Source organism: Thunnus thynnus, chromosome 21 (genome assembly GCF_963924715.1).
Source record: "Thunnus thynnus chromosome 21, fThuThy2.1, whole genome shotgun sequence".
Taxonomy (NCBI): domain Eukaryota; kingdom Metazoa; phylum Chordata; class Actinopteri; order Scombriformes; family Scombridae; genus Thunnus; species Thunnus thynnus.
Window position 1 is genome coordinate 641,535 of NC_089537.1, and position 26,584 is coordinate 668,118.

The following is a 26,584-nucleotide window of genomic DNA, read 5'->3' on the forward strand; positions in this document are numbered from 1 at the left end:
AATCATATATAAGATAATATTTATTAATAACTGTTCAATAGTCGGTTTTGCTGTGAGAAAATAAATATTGATGTTTTTCTGGATGTGTGGACAGAAAGAATTGAACGCAGGTGTCGTTTGACTGGAGACGTTTCCAGTTATTTCAGTCGATACCTTGAAGGTGTTGAGTCAAGATTCCCATCAGAGGAAGAAGGAGGAAAGTTTACAGGTTTGAAGTTTGAGGCGTTAAAGTCTCACAGACGACGTTTATGAATCATCAGAACAAAAGATCAACGACTGAGTTAGAAAATGTCTCATCTCGTTTATTCTCGTCTCTGTTTGTCTCAGTCTTTTAGTTTTATTTCTCTCAGACTGTGTACTCACTGCGTCCGTTCAGCGTGTGAGTGTCAACCATCATCGTGTGCTGCAAGTCGTTGACCATCACTTCCTGTCTGGAGCGCCGAGTTTTCCTCCTTTTCTTCCTGTAGAGACGGAAACAACAAGATTCATGTCAACGTTTTTCAATATACAATATGGACTCTCTCTCTCTCTCACACACACACACACACACACACACACACTCACACACACACACACACACACACTCACACACACACACACACACACCCACACACACACACACACACACACACTCACACACACACTCACACACACACACACACACACACACACAGATCAATGCAGGTGTTTTAAGTATTTTTATGAATCTGGTGACATGATGATGACAAAGTCACTCTGCTCATTTTAGAGAAAAGTTCATTGATGAGGACGTAGTGATGTTGAACACATGTGATTGGATTATAAATGGATTTTTATCTACATCATTTATTCTTTACTCAGATTGATCAGCTGCAGGTTGTCAGAGATCAGCTGTGCTGCTCTGATCAATAGTTTTTTACTGGCAGCAGGTCAGAGGATTCACTGCTTTAAACCTTTTTTTTTCCAGATTAAACAAACGAGATGTAACATTACTGGTCAGAGCCAGGCTAGCTGTTTCCCTCTGTTTCCAGTCTTTATGCTAAGCTAAGCTAAGCTAACTGGCCGCTGACTGTGAGTGAAGAATCAATCGGACAACGAGAAGATTTCACAACATGTTGAAACTGTTCTTCTAACTACATTTAGTTTTTTAAACATGAAAATGACAAGTTATACATCACATTACAAGAAGCATATTAAACATGCAGTTGTGCTGCAGCTGATCACATGACAGCTGACGGAGTGGAAATATAAAGGAAACACTGGTCCCTAACAGTGAGGTGAATGAGGTTAATTACTGTGTGTGTGTGTGTGTGTAATAAGAGTATAATTGATGGCTTCCAGCGATTCAGTCCCAAAATAATTAACTTTCTCTGTTCATCAATACTGAGCAGGCCATCACACACATACACACACACACACACACACACACACACACACACACACACACACACACACACACACACACAGTATTGATTTCTGTGGTCAGCTGAAGAGGAAAAACAGCGTTAAATCAGTCGGGTCATGTGGTCGCGTTCATACTGACCATTAGAAGATCCTTCATAATGACCTTACAATGTAAATCCACAGTCCTCCTTCTGTGCAAACATGTATTTAAAGTTTATCTGAAGCTAATATGAAGCTTCAGCATCCAAATGAGTCAAATCAAGTAGATATCTTTCAACGTTACAGTCTTTTTAGTGCCAAAGTTCCTCTTTTTGTTACTATACTTCCACCTGCAGCTCAACAGGGAAACACTGTCCGAGGAAACACAAAGAGGGAATTTGATGCTAAAAAGACTGTAAATGTGTCAGATATCCACTTGATATGACTAACTCAGACTGATGAAGCTGAATAGAAGCTTCACACAGACTTTAAATGACTGTGTGGACACACTGTGGATTTTATCCTCCATCACTTCCATTGAAAGCACATTTGAAGGATCTTTAATATCCAGTATGAACAGGAGGAATGATTACAGACACCTGACTGCTGGTTTAACACACACTGGGAACACTGGGAACACTGGGAACTTGTCTTCTAAAGTTAGTTGGAACATTTTGAACACTGAGTATGAAAATAAAAAAGCTTTTTCTTCTACACAACGTTGACATCTAGTGTCGATCAGGTGGAATTACATCAACAGTGAAACCATCATCACCATGATGAAGAGTTACTGGAGACATTTACTCATCAGTGGAGGAAGAGGAACTCCAATACGAGTAAAAGTCCTGCATGAAAATCCTCCTGCAGTAAAAACACAGAAGTATGATGAGCCTGATGTAGTTAAAGTCTGTTGATTTGGTCGTTTCATGCAGGAAAGTTTCTGTAATTTAACAACAGCTCTCGTTAATATCTTGTAGATAATTTACGAAAGGAAACAACAGCAGCAGGTCGGAACAGGAGGAGGAAGAATCACAAAATACAAAAGTCGGTCATAACAAAGAAACAGAAGGAAGGAAATCATCATAACAAGACTCAGACTGGATCTCACTGGTTTAAATGGTTCTTTGTACTGGGAAAAAGGAACAGTGACAGGTGTGGGAACTGTGGGAGTTAAAGAAAACAAACATATCATATTACATTATAACATGGATGAAACTGAAAGAGAAAGGTCACATGATAAAGACTGGGATCTGATGGGGATACTGGGGACAGAGGGAGATACTGGGATCTGATGGGTATACTGGGGACAGAAGGAAATACTGGGATCTGATGGGGATACTGGGGACAGAGGGAGATACTGGGATCTGATGGGGATACTGGGGACAGAGGGAGATACTGGGATCTGATGGGGATACTGGGGACAGAGGGATATACTGGGATCTGATGGGGATACTGGGATCTGATGGGGATACTGGGGACAGACGTAAAGGGAAGTGAGAGTCACCAGTAAGGCGGGTAAGACAGAAATAGAAACAGAGTAAATGACGTGTGTTGCAGCTGTTGTACAGCAGGTGGCGGTATGTTGTTGTTCGCTTTCTACCAGTAAAGGGAGAGAAGAAGAAGAAGAAGAAGAAGTCACGTGCCTGAGCTGTATAAAGCGAACTGAGGTAACGGAACGTGACGACGTCTCTGCGTGAAGATGACGGTCTGAAGGTAAAACTGTTTGTGCTGCTTTTAGCCACAGCGGCTAACTGACCTGTAGCCTGGCCGGAGTGCCGCTGAGCAAACCGCCAGCCGCTAATGAACCGTGAGTACAGTCACAGTATGACGCTGAACTCTTCCATGTATCATAGAAACTGATGTTTGGACGGAATAAAGATCTGCTGTTAGCTTATTCCTCCTCAGAGGTTAGCTAACGGCCGCTAAGCTACTGAGTCCATTATCGGACACGGTTTGTCTAGCACAGCTGAGATCCGAGTTTTCCTCTTTAATTATTAATAATAATTAATGTATTCATTAGTTATTCAGTTTAAACTCTTCGGAGATTAAACAGCGTTTAGTTAATGTTAATGTAATGAATGTGGAGTTGTTTTATATGATCTGCAGCTCGCTTTCTGTTTGTTATTGTCTTGTGTTTTCTGTCTCTTTCCTGTTATTCTGATTAAATATTAAAGTTAACACAGTCTGATGGAGGTCAGCTCATTAATCCAGCATACAGCTAATTACCAGACAGTTAATTACATTTAAAAATGATGCCAGTTTGTAGGATTGAATCTTTATTTAATCAGACAACCTCACTGAGATTTAAAAGATCAAGAAACATTCAGAAGACAAACAACAAGGAATTAATAAAAACAGTCATAAGAATCATAAAACCATCAGATAATAAAGCTTTAAAGAGGAAAATAAGACTCCAGTTTACATTTTATTCCATTTAAAGGTGCAGATTACTGACACATCAGTGTGAACGTGGAGGATATCTGAGGATCCTGTTTCTGTCGTCAGCAGATTTTAACGAGGTAGTTTAGAAGCTTTATAGATGAATAACATCACATGTTTATCACTTTATTTCCTCTTGACTGGGAGGAAGTTCATCCAACCGTGAAGAAGAACAATGATGAGCAACAGCTGAACTGATCCAGAAAGATGAAGTTGCTTCCTGAAGAGAAGATGCCGTCAGATCAGAAACATTATCGAGTTTATGACATGAAGGGAAACTTTAAAACCTGTTGTAGCTTCCAGGTCGTTTAGAGTAAATGACTGACTGACTGTTGCTGTGAGGAATAATTAACATGGTTATAAGAGAACACCTGACTCCTCACCTGATCACCTGATCGCCTGATCACCTCCTCCACATCAGCTGACAGCTGTAGATTTTATTGATTCTGTCTGTAGTAGTTCAGGCTGCAACTGACGATCACTTTGATTATTGATTGATCTGAATAGCTCCACCTGAAAGTGCAACTTGGATAAAAAGAGAGAAAAACTCCTGCACAAAGTCTCAAATATCGCTGCTCTAGTTATCAATTAATCTGCAGATTAGTTTCATTATTTAATTGATTCATTGTTTGGTCTATAAATTGTAAATAATAGTGAAAAGTCCTCAAATTCTTTCTGTCTTGTTTTGTTTTGTCTGAGCAACATATATTCACTTTACGACCGTTAAAGGTTAAACCGTGTTTAACCTGAACTCTCTCTCTCTCTCTCTCTCTCTCTCTCTCTCTCTCTCTCTCTGCAGTGTGATGTGAGGCGATGCTCGCTCGGCCACCATGGCCAGTATGACGCTCAGGTACTTCTGTTACGGCTGCCTCGTCACCTCGGCGACCTGGTCCGTCCTCCTCTTCCTCTACTTCTCTCTGGGGGAGGAGCCTGGCCACGGCAGGACCCCCCTGCGGCAGCGCAGCCAGCCGATCACCAAGGGCCTGGCTGACCGGAGGGTGGGGGGGCGTCGGCTTCTGCCGGCCAATAAGGGAGCGGAACTGTCACCGGAGATGGGTGAGTGGCTGCGATGCGTTCAGGTACTGTGACTCTCTGTGTTTTCTGCACACAGAGTTTAACTAGTTTAATTAGTCTGAAAGATGAATTTTAGTAGCTTGTTGTTATATTTCAGACTGAGGAGCTTGTTGCTGGGCAACAGGACAGCAGCAGGTCTCCCACCTTCAGCCACTAAGTGTTGATCAGATTATTCAGAGTCGACATGATTCTCTAGTCTGTTATCTGTTGAGAAATGTTCAGTCACCTGGATGCACTGAGCCTTTAATACACTCTCGTGTGTGTGTGTGTGTGTGTGTGTGTGTGTGTGTGTGTGTGTGTGTGCACGCAGGTATGATATTTAACGAAGCGGATCAGGAGGTCCGGGACACCGGTTACCATCGACACGCCTTCAACGTCCTCATCTCCAGCAGACTGGGCCAGCACAGAGAGCTGCCTGACACCAGAGACTCCCAGTAAGAACCAGTCAGGACGCTCATGTTGTTGTTCCTGTTCACAGGTTCATCAGAAGATGCTCGTTTCGTTCTACAGGTAGAAACCTGCTGACAGCAACATGTCGGCCTGTTTGAACATTAACGAACCCATAAAGCTCATCAGAGCTGCTGCTGCTTCTCCAAATATCACAACCAGATATTACGAGTTTTTCCTGAAGGTATCAGGACTTGTTAGGAGGTCAGCAGCTGTCACTATTCTGCAGCCTCTTTTGTTTCTCTGGTTCCTCGGTGGATTTATGGAGACCAGGTCCTGTCGTCTCTCCTCATGGTTGACATGAGATCAGTTATTTCTTCATCCTGTCTGAAAGGAGCTGCTGACTCACAGTTTTAACGTTAACTTTAGTTTTGGTTTTGTGCTGAAATGTAATCAGCAGCTAGTTTGAGTCATTTTTCAATATTTTCTGCTTCCAGCTTCTTAAATGTGAAGATTTTCTGCTTTTTCTGAAACATCTTTGGGTTTTTAGGACGGATGGTTGATTTAAACCAAACAAACTTTGGGATGTTATGATTTGCAGAATAATTAATACTGAGAATATAATCATTAGTTGCAGCTCTGCTCTGTTTCTGCCTGTTTGTCAGCTTCACACAGACAGCTGAGTGAGTGTGTGTGTGTGTGTGTGTGTGTGTGTGTGTGTGTGGCATTAAAAGTCAACAGCTAATGATCTTTTAAGCTGCTCACCGCCAGCTGTCACATGACAATCGCCCAGTTCATTTCCATCACAAACAAGCCCGCGTTCCCTGAAATAAACGTTTAACCTGCTTCCTCATTTATAAAAGACAATGTTAAAGAACAATATTAGTTAATAGAATAAAATAATATATAGACGTAATCAAGTTTGTGTTGGTACAATGTCAATGAGACTTTAACAGTGCAGGACAAACAGAAACAATGTGAGTGATAGTGTCACTGCTCTGAGGCCGGCTGGGTTTGTGATGTCAGAAGGTGAAAGGTCAGCCAGCCTCAGCACCCGCTGGCTGTTCACTGACAACAGGTCAGAGGTCAGAGGTCAGGGTGGACCCCAGTCACCTGTTTAAGATAATAAAACACTTTGGTTAATGATCAGGAAGGATTGTTTTGGGTGAATATCGTGTATTTTTTAATAATTAACCATAAAGAATGCAGTGTCAAACACAAGCAGGAAAACCTCCATGTTTTAGTGGTCAGGAGACGTTACACTCAGCAGCTCACACAGATCAATAAATAACAGGACAGTAACACTCAGCTGCAGCAGGTGGGATGAAATCGCTGCTCGTCTCTCTCAGGTGTCGGGAGAAGGTGTATCCTCTGGCTCTACCTTCTGCCAGCGTAGTGATCTGTTTCTTCAACGAGGCGTTCTCTGCCCTGCTGAGGACCATCCACAGCGTGTTGGACCGAACGCCGGCGTACCTGCTGCACGAGATCATCCTGGTGGACGACCACAGCGAGCTCGGTAAACAAGAACAGAGTTTAATGGTGTTTCCTCTAGCGCCACCCTCAGGACATGTTGAGCTGCTTAATACTGAAATATAAATTACAGGATGTTGTTTGTTCTGCTCTCTTTACTGCTGTGCTGTGAACATTTTCATTGATTAAATGCTGATTAATTGATCTGTTTGTGTGTTGATTCAGAGGAGCTGAAGGACGACTTGGATCGGTACGTCAGAGAGGAGCTGCAGGGGAAAGTCAAACTGGTGAGGAACCCGAGGAGGGAAGGACTCATCAGAGGACGCATGATAGGAGCCTCGCATGCTACTGGTACATCCTACATCCTTATTCCCTACATCCTTCATCTGTGCATCCTTGTTCCCTACATCCTTCACCTGTGCATCCTTGTTCCCTACGTCCTTCACCTGTGCATCCTTATATCCTCCATCCTTCATCTGTGCATCCTTGTTCCCTACATCCTTCATCTGTGCATCCTTGTTCCCTATATCCTTCATCCTACATCCTTGTTCCCTATATCCTTCATCCTACATCCTTGTTCCCTACGTCCTTCATCTGTGCATCCTTGTTCCCTCCATCCTTCATCTGTGCATCCTTGTTCCCTACATCCTTCACCTGTGCATCCTTGTTCCCTACATCCTTCACCTGTGCATCCTTGTTCCCTACATCCTTCACCTGTGCATCCTTGCTCCCTACATCCTTCATCCTACATCCTTGTTCCCTACATCCTTCACCTGTGCATCCTTGTTCCCTACATCCTTCACCTGTGCATCCTTGTTCCCTACATCCTTCACCTGTGCATCCTTGCTCCCTACATCCTTCATCCTACATCCTTATTCCCTACATCCTTCATCTGTGCATCCTTGTTCCCTACATCCTTCATCTGTGCATCCTTGTTCCCTACATCCTTCATCTGTGCATCCTTGCTCCCTACATCCTTCACCTGTGCATCCTTGCTCCCTACATCCTTCACCTATGCATCCTTGTTCCCTACATCCTTCACCTGTGCATCCTTGCTCCCTACATCCTTCACCTGTGCATCCTTGTTCCCTACATCCTTCACCTGTGCATCCTTGCTCCCTACATCCTTCATCTGTGCATCCTTGTTCCCTACGTCCTTCATCTGTGCATCCTTGTTCCCTACGTCCTTCATCTGTGCATCCTTGTTCCCTACGTCCTTCATCTGTGCATCCTTGTTCCCTACGTCCTTCATCCTGCATCCTTGTTCCCTACGTCCTTCACCTGTGCATCCTTGTTCCCTACGTCCTTCACCTGTGCATCCTTGTTCCCTACGTCCTTCACCTGTGCATCCTTGTTCCCTACGTCCTTCATCCTACATCCTAATTACATCAACTTTACACTCTTACTTCCTTTATCTACACTTCCTCATTTCCTACAGAAGAAACCGCATTTACACCGTAAACCCTAGATCCTTAATGCTGTCACATGACCTCCCTCCATCCTTACTCACTAGCTTATCTTTAATATAACAGGTTTAAACTGTGACAGTGAGAACGTGAACAGCTAATTCACAGTTTGAACCCGACTCTGACACATAACCAGCCGTATTTTGGTCCAGTCGGGCCTCCGTAGACTCATTTCTTAAGTGAAGCTGGACTCACCTGTGTGTCCAGGTGAGGTGCTGGTGTTCCTGGACAGTCACTGTGAGGTGAACCAGATGTGGCTGCAGCCTCTGCTGGCTCCCATCCAGACGGACCGCCGGACCGTCGTCTGCCCCGTCATCGACATCATCTCAGCCGACACGCTGACCTACTCGCCCTCGCCCATCGTCAGGGGCGGCTTCAACTGGGGGCTGCACTTCAAGTGGGACCCTGTCCCCCCCGCACAGCTCAATGGGCCCGAGGGGGCCATCGCACCGATCAGGTAATCGGCTGATTGATCAAGTGACCAGCTGATCGATCAGGTGACCGGCTGACTGATATGTTTAAACGGCCTCCAGTCAGACTTTTTTGCTGTAAAACGTTCAGCAGGTTTCCCTCTGCGCTCTCAGGTCTCCCACCATGGCAGGCGGCCTATTCGCTATGAACAGGAAGTATTTTAACGAGCTCGGCCAATACGACGCTGGCATGGACATCTGGGGCGGAGAGAATCTGGAAATCTCCTTCAGGGTGAGAAAGATGTTTTTGTGTCAGTGAAGGTGTCACACAGTCAGTCTCATGTCAGGACATGGTTAGCCTAGCTTAGCATAAAGACTGGAAGCAGAGGGAAACTGTTAGCCTAGCTTAGCATAAAGACTGGAAGCAGAGAGAAACTGTTAGCCTAGCTTAGCATAAAGACTGGAAGCAGAGGGAAACTGTTAGCCTAGCTTAGCATAAAGACTGGAAGCAGAGAGAAACTGTTAGCCTAGCTTAGCATAAAGACTGGAAGCAGAGGGAAACTGTTAGCCTAGCTTAGCATAAAGACTGGAAGCAGAGGGAAACTGTTAGCCTAGCTTAGCATAAAGACTGGAAGCAGAGGGAAACTGTTAGCCTAGCTTAGCATAAAGACTGGAAGCAGAGGGAAACTGTTAGCCTAGCTTAGCATAAAGACTGGAAGCAGAGGGAAACTGTTAGCCTAGCTTAGCATAAAGACTGGAAGCAGAGGGAAACTGTTAGCCTAGCTTAGCATAAAGACTGGAAGCAGAGGGAAACTGTTAGCCTAGCTTAGCATAAAGACTGGAAGCAGAGGGAAACTGTTAGCCTAGCTTAGCGTAAAGACTGGAAGCAGAGGGAAACTGTTAGCCTAGCTTGTCCAAACTTCAAAAATACAGCATATACCAGCACCTCTAAAGCAGGACAGGTGTGAGCAGGTTTTAGCAGGTGTGAACAGGTGTGTTTCTGTCAGATCTGGATGTGTGGCGGTCAGCTGCTCATCATCCCCTGCTCCAGAGTCGGTCACATCTTCAGGAAGAGGCGGCCCTACGGCTCACCTGGGGGGCAGGACACCATGGCCCACAATTCCCTGCGGCTAGCACACGTATGGATGGACGAGTACAAGGTACACACACACACACACACACACACACACACACACTGCAGTGATCCAGCAGGCAGCTGAAGTTCCCTGTGACCTCACTTCCTGTGTCTCTGCGGTCCAATCAGGAGCAGTATCTGTCTCTGCGTCCAGAGCTGCGTGACCGCAGTTTCGGTGACATCAGCGAGCGCGTGGCGTTGAGGAAGCGGCTGCAGTGTCACTCCTTTCGCTGGTACCTGGACACCATCTACCCTGAGATGCAGACCGTCGCCAATGGCAACAAGCAGCAGCAGCAGATGTTCATCAACAAGGGCCTGAGACGACCCAAAGTCCTGCAGAGAGGACGGGTACCTGACCGCATGACCCCGACCCTGAGTGACCTCTGCATGACCTCTGTCACATCTAGATCTTTCATTACAGCTTTTTTCTTCACACTCATTTCTGCTTTCACCTCAAAACTTGATTCAGACGTTAAACTGGTCTGTTCTTCATCACATCAGCTCAGCGTCTTCATACCTCTCATAGTTTTACTGTGTTCACAGGAAGGTCTTACGAGTATTTAGACCTTTTTAGATTTGAATCATGATGATCAGACCTGACGTGTCACATCTGTCTCAGTGCAGCACTTCAGCTCATCATTTAAAGGATCATTCTGCTGATTTTCTTTCTTTGTCTTCATGTTTGGAGTCAAACCAACAATGAACTGATCTACTGACAAGTATTGTGTGTGTGTGTGTGTGTGTGTGTGTGTGTGTGTGTGTGTGTGTGTGTGTATCAAAGCTGATATATCTGATTCCTCTGTTAAAACATCTACTAAAAACTACTCAGCTCTGTAACCACTGAAGCTAAATATCATCTGATGTCTCATTAACACAAATAATCTGTCTTTTAATTTGACAAGTTTACATTATTAATTTCTAGACGTTGTGGGTGTGATGTGCTGTTGTGTGTAGTTTTGTATAATATGTGCTGTGTGTGTGTTTTTTTTTTTTTTTGCTTTGTACTGTTTGTTATTGTGCTGCAGGTGAAAATTAGCTTGAAGCTAAATCTGGTGCAGTTCATCATTTATGTTTAAAAACTGTCCTGATAAATAAATACGATGTTTTCAGTCTCTGTAGAGTAGTTCTGTGTAAGGCAGATGCCACTGAGCATGTGCAGGAGCGCTGTCCTGTTAACAGCTTCACTAGTCAGAGACTTTGTCCTCTGAGAAATTAATAATGTTGTACAGACTGAAAACAACATAATTGAAAAGACACAAAGTATTATTATTAGTAGAGTATTTTATATACATCTTAAAACATGTCTGGAGGTGATCTTTAATATTTTGAAGACGTTTCCTGTTTCCAGTGTTGTTGTGGACGTTAATCTCTGCACAAACACGACACCTGGAAGAAATAAAATAAAGTCTAATGAAAAGATAAAGTTCACACACGCTGAACAAAACAAAATAACACAAACGCTTCCTTTGTGTCCGCCATCTTTCAGCTTCGTAACCTATCAACGGGGCGCTGTCTGGTGGCGCAGGGCCGAGCCAGTCAGAAGGGCGGAGCCGTCGTCCTGCGACCATGTGACCCCAGAGACCCCGAACAGGTGACCTGACCACATGTGGCTGATTTTAAAGGGGCAGTCTGCTGATTTTTACCGGTCCAGTAAACTGAACAGTTAATCCTCAGCCTGTAAAGGACCAACTGCGGCCTGATGACGTCACTGTGACATCACGATGACGTCATTGTGACGTCACGGTGACGTCATCAGGTTTAGAGACTTGGAATGTGGAGATGAAACTGAAAGATTGGACTTTGAAAGACTGCGTACCAGGCAGGGAGGCTGCGATGAAAGACACTATCCAGTTGCATTATGGGAACTGTAGTATCTAGTGTTGTTGGAGTTTGACTGTGTGTGTGTGTGTGTGTGTGTGTGTGTGTGTGTGTGTGTAGGACTGGGCCTATGATGAGGAGGGTCAGCTGGTTCTGGCAGGTCTTCTGTGTCTGGACGTGTCAGAGGTCAGGACCTTTGACCCCCCCAGACTGATGAAGTGTCACGGCTCAGGGGGGTCACAGCAGTGGAGCCTGGGGGTGAGACGCCAACACACACACACACACACACACACACACTAATAAATAAATCCTGCACTCTGATTGGTTGTCATATCATGTATGTTTACTCCTGAAACATCGTTTAGAGACAGTCAGAGTTCAACATATCCAGGCTTTCTTTGTGTGAACTCTGAACTCTCAGTCAGAGATCAGTGTCGTCATGACGCCCGTTATCAACTGTGTTTGTTAACTCAGGCTTTCTGCTTCAGGCTCTGTGCACGTTAATCAAACGGAGCGTTTGTTGCGTCATTTGACGTTAATTCTGCACTAAACGGAGCGATGGCGTGCCGCCTGCTTGGTGTATTAAGAGATTAAACTTTAAAGTTGATGCAGCAGATTTAAACATTATACTGGAGAAGAAGAGCATTCAGGTCTGACTCAGAATGAAGGATGAGACGAAGTCACTTTAGATTTTGGCCAAATCAAAAATTAATTATATAGATTGAATATTATCTGTGATAAATACCAACACACTAATCAATCTTCTTTTTGTTTAAAGTATTTTTTTTTCATAAGTTTTTATTTTTTATTAGTTTCTTTTTAAAATTTGAAATAGTTTGATATATTTTAACATCGTCCAATAACTGATTTACAACATGACATCAAATCAACGGTAAGTCTGATAAAAGATTAATCAATTTTCTAATCAGTCCTCTAATAGCTGTTGGCAGGACGGCGCCGAAACTTAACCTGCTCCGGACCAGGTTTAGTTACCATGGTAACGTAGCAGGTTAAAACCCTGCAGCCTCAACATTCCTCAATAACACACTAATGTCTCCCTCTCTCTCTCTCTCTCTCTCTCTCTCTTCCCCCCCCCCCCCGTAGAAGTCTAACCGGCTATACCAGGTCTCGGTGGGTCAGTGTCTCTCCGTCGCCCAGCCGGTCGGGCCGAAAGGTTACGTTGCCATGGCGATATGCGACGCCTCGCAGGCACAGCAGTGGCAGCTGGAGGGCTGATGAGGCGGATGACATCACTTGTTCATGTGACGGAGTGATGCGACGTCTTAAATGTTCTTTTAGAGACAATCAGGTTTTATTGGAGCAGCAGTCTGTGTTTGTTTGTTTGTTTGTTTGTTTGTTTGTTTTTACTGTTTGGTTCAGTAGGTTTTCTGCTCTCTGCGGCTCACAGCGACTTTTATTAACCAGCAGATTCTCCTCTCACATTTTCTGTTTTTTCATGTTTTACAAATTCATTTTCAGCCTCATTTCTCTCTGAGCTGCTTTTTAAAACTCACTCAGCTTCTGTCCCGACAAAGACTGAAACAGTCCTGGAATGTCCTGGAATATTTTGAACTTTGGAGAGAGATTCCAGGTACCAACAGCAGGAGTTTTCATATCTGCGTCTGTTGCTTTTCAGTGGGAGGACAGAAGAATTTCAGGTAAAGATGGACTTCTAAGACAGACCTTGAAAGTCCTGTAATGACCTGGAAAGTCCTGGAGTTACCGTTATGAACTCAGTGACGTCTTGTGTGAAACGTCAGGACAATAAAAAGCAGCGAAGCTACGACGGCTCGTTATCTTCAGTTTTTATTCTGACACAATAAAACCTGTAAATTTATTATTGGTATTTATTTAAGAAACTGAAATCCAGGAGAAGTTGGATTATAAACAAACAAACAAACAAACAAATCCTGGATTTCTAAGTGAAAATGAGTAAAAAGTGAAAATGAGTCTTAACGTACGACTGCAAACACATCGACACTAATGGAACAATAAGTGACGACAGGAACAGGAAACGTGTTGATTGACATGTTGATATGTAACATATCTGTTGTTTTCACATGTGGTGACCTTTGACCTCAGTGACAGTATTACAGCAGCAGGTTTTTAAAGTTTGTCCTTGTGTCATTTCATCAATAAATCTTCAACACACAGACTGAAGTGTGAAGACGGTTTCAGTTTATCGTCTCTGTGAGAATCCAGACGCTCGCAGTGATGAAGCCTCACGAACAGCAGCCGTTGGTCTGCAGCCTTTCTTTGCCCCGGGTTTCGCCTCTCAGGCTGCTGCCCTCCCTTCTTAACCTGCAGACAGTACTCAGGGTTTACAAATACCTATTAATGATTTCATCTATATTTGTATTTACAGTCAATATTCTCCTGAGAAGATGCAGGATTCAAACATCAATCAGGACGATTAGTGAAGATGCAAATCAATATTTCTGGCTCTGTGATTTAAGTAGCGTTAGTGTATTAACAGAAAAAAGACACAATAATCATTTGCATCATAATTAGTTTTTGATAGATTGATATAAATAAATATTGGATCCAGCAGGTTGTTGTTTGTCTCGTGGTCACAGATTAAAACCTAAACTGAAAACAGCAGAACTAACCTGAACCAGACCTCCCAGTTCACTTCCATTATCAGCCGCATGTAGATGGACGGAGGCCTGCGAGGGTCAAACGTTCACGGTAATGATGAGATGGGTCAGTTGGCTTTAGTGTCATTTATTATTGAATCCATTAACTGAAAGCACAGATTAATTAAAAAAGTCCTGAAAGTAGTTTTGAATTCTCCAACGTGTGTCTGGTCTGCTGCACTGAACAGAGCAGAATGTCTTCATGCACATGAATAAAAAACATCCACAAGTCTTCATTTCATTTCAGTCAGTTTTTATGTTATTTTAGTAGGAAACAGCAGAAGAAAGTCACCTCCAAGAATACAACATTAAGCACAGAGTAACAAGAGTAAACACATTTTACATGTAGACTAACAAGTTATACAGAGTTCAGAGGGAACAATAAGGTCGACTGTTGAGACGTTAATGTTTACGATCTTTATTCAGAAGGAAATATTTGTGTAAAAGTTTGAATTGTAAGAAGGACGTAGAGTTTCTGATGTATGTACAGAAAAATGATCTTCAGCCGTAGTTATTAAAGGTGTTTATGGGCTTCAGTTCATTAGTAATAGTTCTGCTTATTCTTACAAGTCTTATGGTTCCCAAACAGACTTTAAAGACTGTTTAGCATCTGCTAATACAACATATCTGAAATCATGTGAAGGTTTTAGCTAGTGCTGGATAGTATACCAATTCAGGGAGGGAATCATTAAACAAAATCGCAGCTTCACCTCCTTTCTTCTGCTCTCTAGTTTCACTCATAAAACTGACGTTGGGAGGGTTTGACTTGATAAGAACAGCTGTGCTGTTATCTTGATCTAAGCAAGTTTCAGTTAAAAACATAAAATCATTGATTAAATATGTTTTTCCTGACATTTAATAACTCTAGATTTAGTGTGTTAAAAGCATTAACAGCCCAGTTTTTGGGACAGGCTGTGGCTGACAAGGAATGGGCGCTAAATTTGATAAATTTGCAGAACCGGTTGGATGATTCCTGTTTCTCAGCAGATTCACCTTTTCTTTTCCTGTTACCTATCAAGACAGGAAGTGAGCAAGCTACCGGCACACTGGGAAGAGTCATGAGTGCCATCAGCCTTGCAGCATGGACCTAGCACATTTAGAAAGTATAATTATCATTGGACTTTTTCTCTAATCTTTGATTTTTGCTGAAATATTGGATCATTTGAACATTTATTGAAATGAAAGCATGTGAGAAGTTTAGAGGGAAAAATCACTATTTGGTGGAGCTGTTAACAACTCATAGACATGTGAAATGTGACCCCGACTACACACTGCTTTTTGTAAGACGTCAAAAGCCAAAAAGGTTGGAAACCACTGGTTTCATCTTTAACAATGTGTTGTATTTTAAAAGCTTGTTATATTATCCATTGTGTCAAATCTTCATCTGAAAAGTAACTAAAGCTGTCAAATAAATGTAGTGGAGTAGAAAGTACAATATTTCCCTCTGAAATGTAGAAAGTAGCATCACATGGAAATACTCAAGTAAAGTACAAGTACCTCAACATTTTGCACAAGAACAGTACTTTAGTAAATGTACTTCACAGCCTGATGACACTTGCAGAGACTCCAACATCAGACAATAAATGAAGGAAATTATAAATGTTGGGGTTAGGAGGAAGATCTGTGTTGAGCGTAGGTCATCCGTGTTTTGGAAGCACAACATAGGAACACACACACACATACACATACACATACACACACACACACACACACACACACACACACATACACATACACACACACACACACATACACATACACATACACACACACACACACACACACACATACACATACACACACACACACACACACACACACACACACACACATACACATACACACACACACACACACACACACACACATACACACACAGACACACACAGACAAACACACACACACACACACACATACACACACAGACACATACACACACACACACATACACACACATACACACACACACACACACATACACACACATACACACACAGACACACACACACACACACACACACACACACACACTTCTCCATCCTGTTCTCTTCCTTTTGTTCTGTGGAATGTGAAATGGAGTCTGTTTCCTCCCCTCGGAGCTGCTCCTCCCTTCTACATTAAACGCATGTAGTGTACTGCAGTACTGTGGAAGATTTAAAATGCCTAAATTAAATTTAAACAAGTAAAATACAATAAACATTATATTGTGTATTTCATTTTTAGGCAGGTATTTAGTGTTAAGAATTGTCTGTAACAGCTGTCATAATTGAATAAAACATATTAAAAGGACAATTATTGAGCCTTTTGAGTTTAATTAAACCGAAATAATTATTTTTCACTGGGACATGAGTTTCCATGCCACATAGTCCTACATTCAAATGCACATTTTCACTATTTCATCATTAGACTTCTGGGTTTCCTATGTTGTGCTTCCAAGTAACTTCCAGTAAAGAAGAAGGCGGGAGGAGCAAACAGGGAGTAAAGTGAAAGTATTCAGTCAGACTCCATTTTAAAGTCAACAGAGCAGAAGGAGGAAACAGTCTGAGGCAGGGTGAGTGTTAATATTAGAGCTGCTAATAATGATTACTGTCATTATTGATCAATCTGCTGATTATTTTATTGATTAATTATTTAGTTGACGTCTTCAAACGTTGTTTCCTTTGTTCTTTTCCTGGTTTCTGCGTCCTCACAGTGATGTAACGTGAATCACTGCTGCAGTTCAAACAGAGAGATCAGAGTCTGATCAGGGTTGGTTTCTCTTCGCTCCAGAATCTAAACTCAAGTGTAAATAAAGTATTCAAATAAAAAATAACACATATAAACTATTGTAAGAGTGAAGTTGTGTCTTATGGGCAAAAGTTGTGTAAAGGTAAGGTTAAACATCAGTTTACTGTGTTTTGTTGAACATTGCCTGTTTGCATATGTTTAGTGATGCAGTGTTTGGGTGATATTGTAGTGTCAGCCGCTGTTCAGACAGTGGGTAGAGTTTTGACGGGTGAGAAGTGTGATGACTTGACTGAGCTGTACTGGAACGTGACTAAAGTTATGAGGAGAACCCAGAACGTATTGGACTGATTTATTCCCTCACTCACACCCGCGTTGCTTACACTGTGTTTAAAGCAGATTTAATAAACTGATGTCATTTGATATTTAGAGCTTTGAGGGTCATTTGTTTTCTCTCTTTTCTTTTAGTTCATGTGATTGTGTGTATATATATATATGTATATATATATATATATGTATATATATGTATATATATATATATATATATATATATATATATATATATATATGTGTGTATATAAATTGTCAGAAATTTGTGGTTGCTGGGACTGTGGACATGTCACTCACTGAGTTGTTGCATTAATATAAGAGTGCTTGTAACTGAAATTAAGATGTTTTTGCCTTTTAAATATACTCAAGTATCATCAATCGTCTCTTTTTTTAAGTATTATTATGATAATGTGTGTTTTAAGGAAGTGTTTTTTGATAACCTTTTTTTACTTTTATAATCTCTTTTTACCGTTTTTGATAATTTTTTAGAATGTTTTTAGATAACAAGCTTTTTTAGAAATATTGTTTGTATTATTGAGGGTGGAGACTTTCCACTGTGACCCCTCAGTGACAGTTTGTAGTTTTCAGGACGTGCTAACTGTGCAGCTCACATTGTGCCTGAAACAGGAAGTAGGAGCCTGTTTTTGTACCTAAAGACATATTGTTGCCTCCGTCTCTAGACTGTGGCAAAAAAGAGAAGTCACACGGCTATCAATAATACAAAAGAAAATTTATTTAACACAAAGTACTCAAAACAAATAAAAGATAATAGGTAGGGTTAGTCTGTAAAATCAGTGGATGAGATGTGGGTGTTGTATGGAGAAACGAGAAACAGAACCAAAAGTAACACAGGAGTGTGTGGAGGAGAGAAGAGAGGATCTGAACCGGCCGCTTCTGACTTTATATATGGGGCAACCGGGCCCAGGTTTGTCCCATCCTGATAATTAGCGTGCTCATGAACCTGCACCTGCAAACAAAGCACAGTAGCAACGAGCACAAAGCAGAGAAGCCTCTCACATCTAAAAGCTGAAGTGACATTTGTCCTAACGTCCTTCACCTCTGCTCACACTGTCAAACTGTCTTGTTTCCTTATTTGGTCATTAAACTCTGAACGTTGCTGCTTGAGTTTTAATACACATGAAGATACGAGATGATTGTTTACCACCAAGATGCTTTGGACTAAAATCCATTAATTAATCTGTAAACTCTAGACTCTAAACTAAATTGTTCAGTTTTTGTAAATTTTTCAAAAAACATAAATATAAAATGTAAATGTTAACACGTACATTTCAATGACAACTGAGGAAACTCGATGTGATAGAAAGCTCCAGAACTACTGAATAGACTTGTAGTGAGACGGTTTTACTGAAGATCCTCTTGAGTTTCTCTGACACTGAAACGACTGCAGACAAACTGGCCTTTATGTCAAATCAGTCAGAAACACGACTGTTCTCTTATCAATGTTCTCTGATTTTACCAGAGAGCCAAGATGATGCATTTATATAGATGAAAACATTTATGTTTCAGCCATAATATAATATAAAAGTTTGAAGTTTGAAAATCTGAATGTGTGGAGTTAGAAGGAAGTGATGTTAGCAGACCTCAGTAGCTCCTCATCTCTAGCTAGCAGCTACAGGCTACATTAGCCGCTACTAGCATAAAACACCACAATCTGTGCAGTGGAGTGAATCAGTCTTGCATTATTTTGAGAAAACATTCATTTTAATGTATCTATAAAAAATCAATGCATATTGTGAATTGTCCCCAAGCTTGAAACATATTTTTGTAGCATATTGCTACAAAGAGGAAATCACTAGAGGAAAAGTTTGATGATCACTAAAGTCAGTAGTCAAGTCAAGTTTAATTATAAAGCACATTTCATACGACAAGCGTAAACTCAATGTGCTTCAAGATGAAAAGCAACAAAGTGCTGAAAGTGCAACAATAAATATGAGATAAACTCATTTAATATGAAGTAAAGACACCAAAAGCCTCACACTTGGAACGTTGCTGCAAAACGTTTGTTGTTTGCTTCCTCAGAGGATGTAAATGTATTCAGCTAGAATTCATGTGATTATGTGGATTATCATGAGTTCTGCAGCGGTGAAAGACTGAAACTATGAAAATAACCAAAGTTGTGACCTGTTTGTTCAAGCAGTAGATGATTTACATTTAACATGAACATGTACAGAAGTCATACTGGTAAAGTGTCATGAGATGAGAACTGAATACATGTCCTTCATATTTAAAATGTCTCTTATTTTCAGCAGGAGGCATAATGGAGAAACTTAAAGAGGAGCTCTGGAAAACTCTGGAAGACTTAACTGAAGATGACTTAAAGAAGTTCAAGTGGTTCCTGGCGCAGGGTGACATCCTGGAGGACTTTAAAGGCATCCCAGTGGCTCAGCTGGAGAGAGCAGACAGGCGGGAAACAGTGGATCTAATGATACAGAAACATCAGTATCATGGAGCTCTGAAGCTGACCATGAAGGTTTTAGAAAAGATCAGCAGGAATGATCTGGTGCAGCGTTTACAACACCTCCCCTCAGGACCAAAAGGTAAGTTAGTGGAAGGAATCTGAAAAGCAGCGTCACATGCATTTCATCCATTATTACATGAGTTTTGAGTTACAGTGTTCTATTAATAGTAATGTGTTAACAAACATGTAAAATAATGTTAGTGATTGATTTGTCATTCTTTATGGAACCACCTCCATCAGAAAGATAAAGCAGCAGCATAAAGAATATTTCTTTAATGATTCACAAGCTAAAATAAATTTGGTTAACTGGCTGAAAACATGAAAAAACAACAACTCTGTTCCTTTTTTTACCTGCCACATCCTTGTTGCTGCTGCAACCAGTCATCTGTTAGTCTCTCTCCATCTTACCCTTACTGGGAAGCAAGAGCCCAAGATACCTGAACCTCCTCACTGATGAAACCCCAGAACCAGAAGAGATCATTTAACTTAACTTACAGCCTCTTGGACTCTCAACTACTTCACACTTGGTTACAGATAAGATGAGACTTTATTGACACACAAAGCTGCTGCTGTTCAGAACCAAATAATTCAACATCACACTTCTCATAAATACAGAGATAAAAAGTACTGAGGGTTAAAACTAAAAACCAATAAATACTCTGAATTCTGAGATCCTCAAAATAAGTAAATCACTTAAAACAAACATTCAGCAGCTTGTTTGTGTGTCACCAGATATTTAGAAATGAACCCAGTACTTGTAAAGGTCCTGGTTCAATGAGACCAGCAGACCTACAGTGGACACACTTTCTCATTCCCGTGAACATGAAGGTGGTCTGAGGTCTGAACATCAAGGCCTTTACCCTCATCTAGTCTAGTCTGACTGGACCAGATAGATGCTGGTGTGGCCTCCAGGTTCCTCTCAGGACCTGCTCTAGAAGAGGGTCCTGGTTTTCCTTTTCTGCACTAAGTTGCTCTGTCAGTTATCAGCAATGATCTGGTGAGGAAGACGTATGTATTTATTATTAAAACATTCCTTTTATAAATGTTCCCACAGAGATGAGCCTCTTCAGAATTCTGAATGATTTAAAATATAATGAATTTAAGAATTTCAACTGGCACCTGAAGTATGAAGAGGTGGGCGACATCCCACCCATCAAAGAAAAATTTTTAGAAACAGGCCAGACAGTATTTTATTATCATTATTTAAACATTATTGATTCATTAAAACATTCCTTTTATACATTTTCCCACAGACAGTGACCTCCTCAACATTCTGGATGATTTAATAGGTGATGAATTTAAGGATTTCAAGTGGTACCTGAAGCATGAAGAGGTGGGCGACATCCCACCCATCAAAGAGCGTCAGCTGTCGGAGGCAGAGAGGCAGGACGTGGTGGATCTGATGGTGCAGAAATATGAATTTGCTGGAGCTGTGAAGGTGATGAAGAGCGTTTTGAAGAAGATCAGCAGGAACGATCTGGTGAGGGAGTTGCCAAACATCAGCTCAGGAGCAGAAGGTCAGTCACAGGAAGAGACAAACATGACATCACATCCAGACAGCAGATCTGTGAGGAGAAACAGCCTGTGTCTTTATGTTTTTCATAATTATAGATTCAGTCCAGACAGTATTTGGACAGTTTGCTTTAGTTCTTCAGGCTCTGTGCCTCAACACATTCAATTTAAGATAAAACAATTGATTCTACATTAAAGTCACAGCTTTAATTTGAGTATGTTCACATCAACATAGAAAGAACTGTGTGGGAGATAAAGACCTTTTAACACAAAGTGCCTAAATTGCAGGGGTTCAAAATTAATGGGACAGAAACACGTGAAGTCCTGGAGGCTGGTTTCACACTGTGGGTGATTTGGGAGGTCACTATTTTGGATTATTGAAAGATTGTGGATGCAACTGTGGAAAACATAAATGAACTCTTGTCAGGTGGACAGTGACGTAATTTTGAAGGGTGGTTCTGCATTGTAGCCGTCAGGCCCGGACTGGCAATCAGGATCACCAGGACAGATTTTTCTTTGTGACCCTGAACGCAACACTGCTCTGCGCGCTGTGACAGCCAGGCGGGAGAATTAGACAGAGAAGTTAGCTGTTACACGTTTTGTTTGGCAGGAAGCTCATTTAGAGGCTAAATGACTGAGCAGCAAGCTAAAAGATGGAAAAGAGAAAGGGTGGAGCAGAGAGGGAAAGAGAGAGCAAAAAGAAAGGTAATAAACGTGCTAGCTAGCTAACGTAGCTAATGTTACTGACGTCAATGTTAAAGCTGCCAAGAAACTGAACAATCAATAATAAAAGTGGTTGTTCCCTTTATAATGTCCTTAAAATCATTGATGGCATCGTTGGCATATCTAGTCTAGTTAATGTGATCAATATTATTTTTTATTCATTTGTTTTGGTGAAAGTTTCAGTCAGTGAGTTCATACTTTGAGATCATAATTTAAAGTTAATGAGACAACACAACGTCTTCTGTCAGTATTCAAGCTAACTTACTGTAATTAGTTGAAACTTGAAGATCTGTGTTATTTAATGTTTGTGTTGGTTAAAGGACTATTTTAACCTTTGATGGGTAACTGTTAGTGTATATCAGTAAACTGAGGAGGATGTTGTGTTCCTGCAATGAGCAGTTGTTGGTTCATTAGTTATACTCTGAATTCTGAGATCCTTAAAATAAGTAAATCACTTAAAACAAACATTCAGCAGCTTGGTTGTGAGTCACCAGATGTTTAGAAATGAACCCAGTACTTGTAAAGGTCCTGGTTCAGTGAGACCAGCAGACCTACAGTGGACACACTTTCTCATTAACGTGAATATGAAGGTGGTCTGAGGTCTGAACATTAAGGCCTTTACCCTCATCTAGTCTAGTCTGACTGGACCAGATAGGTGCTGGTGTGGCCTCCAGGTTCCTCTCAGGACTTGCTCTAGAAGAGGGTCCTGGTTTTCCTTTTCTGCACTAAGTTGCTCTGTCAGTTATCAGCAATGATCTGGTGAGGAAGACGTATGTATTTATTATTAAAACATTATTGATTCATTAAAACATTCCTTTTATACATTTTGTATGCATCAAAAACCAAGTTATTCAACATTAACGTTCCAGTTAGAATCTGGACAAAAATATTTGATAATGTGATTTCAGGTCTGGGGACGCTCAGTAGATTGGAGCATGGCTCATGGGACAAACACCCAATAGAGGCCGAAGAACTCTGAACGTTCAAAGGAAAACACTGAATAACGCTTGCAGAGCAGAACTGGGACATTGCCCATTACTATTAAATATACAAAAACAGCTATATTATTTTGGACACATCTAAATTCAAGCCCAAAAGACACACTTCCTTCCAAAGCACTAAAAAACCCAAGAGCTGAACCCTGAAAACAGCCCCCTCAGTCAGCTGATGATGAAACTAACCAACCAGGTTCCATCAGCACTGATTTAAAACAACACAACAGAATAAAACTAATTATGAATCAATCAAAAGATCAATATTTAGAACATTGGAGAAATGAAACAAAAAGCCAAAGTAGACTAAATTGTTATTTGGCTCTAAACAGAGAATATAAACTGGCTGAGTATCTCCAGTCTGTCAGAGATACCAAGCAGAGATGGATCCTGACCAATCACAGGCTCAGTGACCAGCTGGCAGTAGAAACAGGAAGTTCCAGACAGACATGGCGCCCAGAGAGGAGCGTGTATGTGCTCACTGCTCGACAGGGGAGGTAGAGACAGAGATGCACTTCCTCCTCCACTGTGAGAAGTTCTCTTCAGTAAGAGACTTCCACTACCAGGAAATAGCCAAGAAAACACCAAACCTCCAGATGTTAACTCCAGAGGAGAAACTGGCCGTTCTCCTGGTGAAGAGACAGCAGCTCCTCTAGCAGCTAAATATGTATCTGCCTGCCACAGCCTGAGGGACTCACAATCACTGGAAAATCTATATTTATAAGATATTAAGTAAGTGCATCAAATTATATAAAACTGTGTTGTACGTGTCTGTATTACAATCAAAGAATGGACTGCATCAGTGTAATATAGAACCTGCACGTGACACCTGTATATTTAATGTGTATATGTAATATGTATTATATGAATCTTCTGTAAACTACTTTGGCAACAACATGTTTTTTGTTCATGCCAATACAGCTATTTGAATTTGAATAGTTGGCAGTTACACCTTTCGTTTGACAGCAAGTGCATTTAGAGGCTGGGACTCACACTGCTACTGCCATCTCTGTCTTTCTACATAGAGTTTGGCTTTGATAATGGCCATCAGTAATAGCATGTTTCGTATCATTTAATTGTGAATTTAATTCATATTTAAATCATTCCGCCAGTTTAACCCTGCTGTCACCGCTCCAAGTGAGGCTGCCTGGGACACACACGTCTCATGCGCGGCTGCTGTGTTGCATCATCTAGAGATTTGGGGTCTCGCCTGTTTTCTCAGCGTGACGCATGCGGTTCCCAGCAGAAGCAGACAGGGAAAACGATCTGTTGACAGTCATATTGACATCATAACAGCAACATTACACCTTTCTCTATGGTTTCAATGTCTATATCTGTACACACAGGAAGTGTCACCTCTGCAGGTCAGCCTCCGCGGTGCAATTTCAGTTCAAACCGGGGCTCCTGCCTCTTGTTTCACTTGCTTCAAGGTGGAGATTTGGTGGAGGTTTGTTTGTTTTCCCTCCCTTTTTTTGTCTGAAAACACCAAGATAGATAGATGATAGATAGATAGATAGATAGATAGATGCCTACGTTTTTTTTAACCTATTCTCTTCTATTTACCTGCGTTCACGTCATGTGACTGTCAAGTTTCTGTCTGCTAAAACAAATGGCTGCTATTCCTTTTATTCTTGGTGGAAAATGCAATATTTTAAGAGTTTCAGCATTAAAATGTTTTGGTAATATTTCTGGTGAGAAATGTGCAGTTTATTTTCATAATATTCATTCGTGAATGTATGTGATGTTCAGTTTGTCACTTATTAGGGAGATTCTTGCAGGCTCTCTATCGTTGCTATGGTGGTTGCTATGAACGGTGCTATCGCTGAAACCACGTACTTGCATGTTTTTTGAATCATTGTGTTATGTAACTTTTTGATGAGTTTTTAGAGCCTCAGGCATGAAATGAATTTAAAATCCAGAATTTGAAGCTTTGCAATTGGCTGACTGGAGTATCAGCCGCCAGGAAGTCTCTTCCTCACTGTCACCATGTTAAGGTTTTCTTTTAATGATATCTTTAACATTCCTCAACACAAAACCTAAAAGTGTCCTTGATAACTCAACAATACAACAAGTTAATGTGAAGACCATCAGTCTTCATTATTTCTCCTTCGAATCGGAGAAATACAGTTTTTCTATCAGGTTTTAATAACAGAAGGCTACGGAACAGCATTGTGTTGTGGGTGCGTTCGACTCCTGTTTTGGGCTGTCTGACGTCAGTGGGCTTCATTCACCGCAACCCGAATCCAAACACCACTGTGTCTGTTTATAGCCTGTCATTGTAAAATGTGAAGTTGCTCATTTAATTTTATATCTCCAAGAATATGTGACTGAGACTGACATCTTTCTGAAAAAATAGTCTTCCTCAATTAATATTGAACCACTGCATCCAATGAAGCACTCCAATGTTATATATTATATATAATTGTATTTATTTATTAATTATTTATGTTTAATTTAACCTCTTGTCACCTTCATATATTTCATATACTTCATTTATTTGTCCATAGTACAGTCTGTATTTCCTTTATACTGTCAATATTTCATTTCAAAATTATGACTATTCCATTCTGTAAATAGATTTACAAATTTCAATTTAATTTTAATATCACTTTATTTCATTATTATTATTATTATTATTATTATTATTATTATTATTATTAATAATAATAATAATAATAATAATAATAATAATAATAATAATAATAATGATATTACCTTACTTTGGTCTATTTTGATTCTTCTGTGTTATGTTTACTAACCCAACTCAAGCACTTCAGGCCTTCCTCCAAACCTGGAGTAATGTACTAGATTGTCAGCAGTATTATAATACCTGAAGGTGACTCATTTTGGTCACCATGTCCACTAAAAAAGAAAAAAACCAAACAAACATAAAGCTTCATTTTATATCTTGGGCTTTCAAAGTGCTTTCAGAAACTAGGTCTGGGATGGATTTTGTCCATGAAATGAGAAAATTAAAAACTTTGTCGTAGAGCTAAACCAAATACATTGTTGGAAAGGTCTTGACCTAGAGAGTAACATATGTCAGTATGAAGATTCTACATGGCTCCTGCTTTGAAATGCTGACCTTTGAACCTTATAATTCAGCAACAGAAGAGGCTTCAGACATGGGCCTAGCTGTTACAGAGAGCTCTGGACCTCAGCTATCATGTGAGTAGAGTCAACAACTGGGAGGCGGTAAAATATGGTTAAGATGGTTAGATATTTAAAATCTGATTACACAAAAGTGTTTACCGTCACCTTAAACTCCTCAGTGTACTCTCAATTCAGTATTTACAACTCCCAATTCTAGGAAAAACACTAAAATTTAAAAAAAAAAACAAAACAAACAAACTACAGTTCCTTAGAGCAGCCAATACGAATCAGCACCACAGTTGTAGTTCCTCCGGTTTGTAAAATAAGGTTGTAAATATAGGGTTGTAAAATGATATATCTACTGAATATATCAAACATCTAGTAAAGCAGAACTAATAATTACACCGCAGCTAGATGATCTATGTCAAGAAAAAGTAAGAATGTCAGATATTTTAGCTGGTATTGTAGAAATGGGGTTTGGATTGGTGTTCAGTGTCAGTGGGAGTTACGCTGCACTTCAGACTGTGTTTAAGG

At 40.9% G+C, this 26,584-nt stretch overlaps 2 protein-coding genes across 3 annotated transcripts in view; both read left to right on the top strand.

Annotated features, from left to right (window-relative positions):
• The first annotated feature begins 3,013 nt into the window (after positions 1–3,013).
• galnt11 (UDP-N-acetyl-alpha-D-galactosamine:polypeptide N-acetylgalactosaminyltransferase 11 (GalNAc-T11)) lies at positions 3,014–14,433 on the top strand. Of its 2 annotated transcripts, XM_067578147.1 has the most exons (13): positions 3,017–3,169; positions 3,803–3,881; positions 4,601–4,857; positions 5,186–5,309; positions 6,612–6,778; positions 6,958–7,083; positions 8,406–8,655; positions 8,783–8,900; positions 9,616–9,768; positions 9,873–10,091; positions 11,230–11,334; positions 11,682–11,819; positions 12,666–14,433. In XM_067578147.1, the coding sequence occupies exons 3-13, from the start codon at positions 4,632–4,634 to the stop codon at positions 12,795–12,797; spliced, it is 1,758 nt and encodes a 585-aa protein (XP_067434248.1). In that variant the 5' UTR covers positions 3,017–3,169; positions 3,803–3,881; positions 4,601–4,631; the 3' UTR covers positions 12,798–14,433. The 2 variants fall into 2 exon arrangements, with proteins under 2 accessions (XP_067434247.1, XP_067434248.1); XM_067578146.1 differs by lacking the exon at positions 3,803–3,881 and having other exon boundaries at positions 3,014–3,169.
• A 4,649-nt stretch (positions 14,434–19,082) lies between these two features.
• Positions 19,083–26,584, top strand: part of LOC137173329 (NACHT, LRR and PYD domains-containing protein 12-like) — a 70,533-nt gene continuing 63,031 nt past the window's right edge. The window contains exons 1-2 of the mRNA XM_067578120.1: positions 19,083–19,809; positions 20,984–21,247. Of these exons, the coding sequence (XP_067434221.1) occupies positions 19,530–19,809; positions 20,984–21,247 (544 nt within the window). The 5' untranslated portion in view covers positions 19,083–19,529. The remainder of the gene's footprint in view (positions 19,810–20,983; positions 21,248–26,584) is intronic.

Coding starts and splice junctions, on each gene's coding strand:
- galnt11 (XM_067578146.1), top strand. CDS start 4,632: ATGGCCAGTATGACGCTCAGGTACTTCTGTTACGGCTGCCTCGTCACC. Junction 7,084..8,405: donor AGGAGCCTCGCATGCTACTG/GTACATCCTACA, acceptor CTGTGTGTCCAG/GTGAGGTGCTGGTGTTCCTG. Junction 8,901..9,615: donor ATCTGGAAATCTCCTTCAGG/GTGAGAAAGATG, acceptor TGTTTCTGTCAG/ATCTGGATGTGTGGCGGTCA.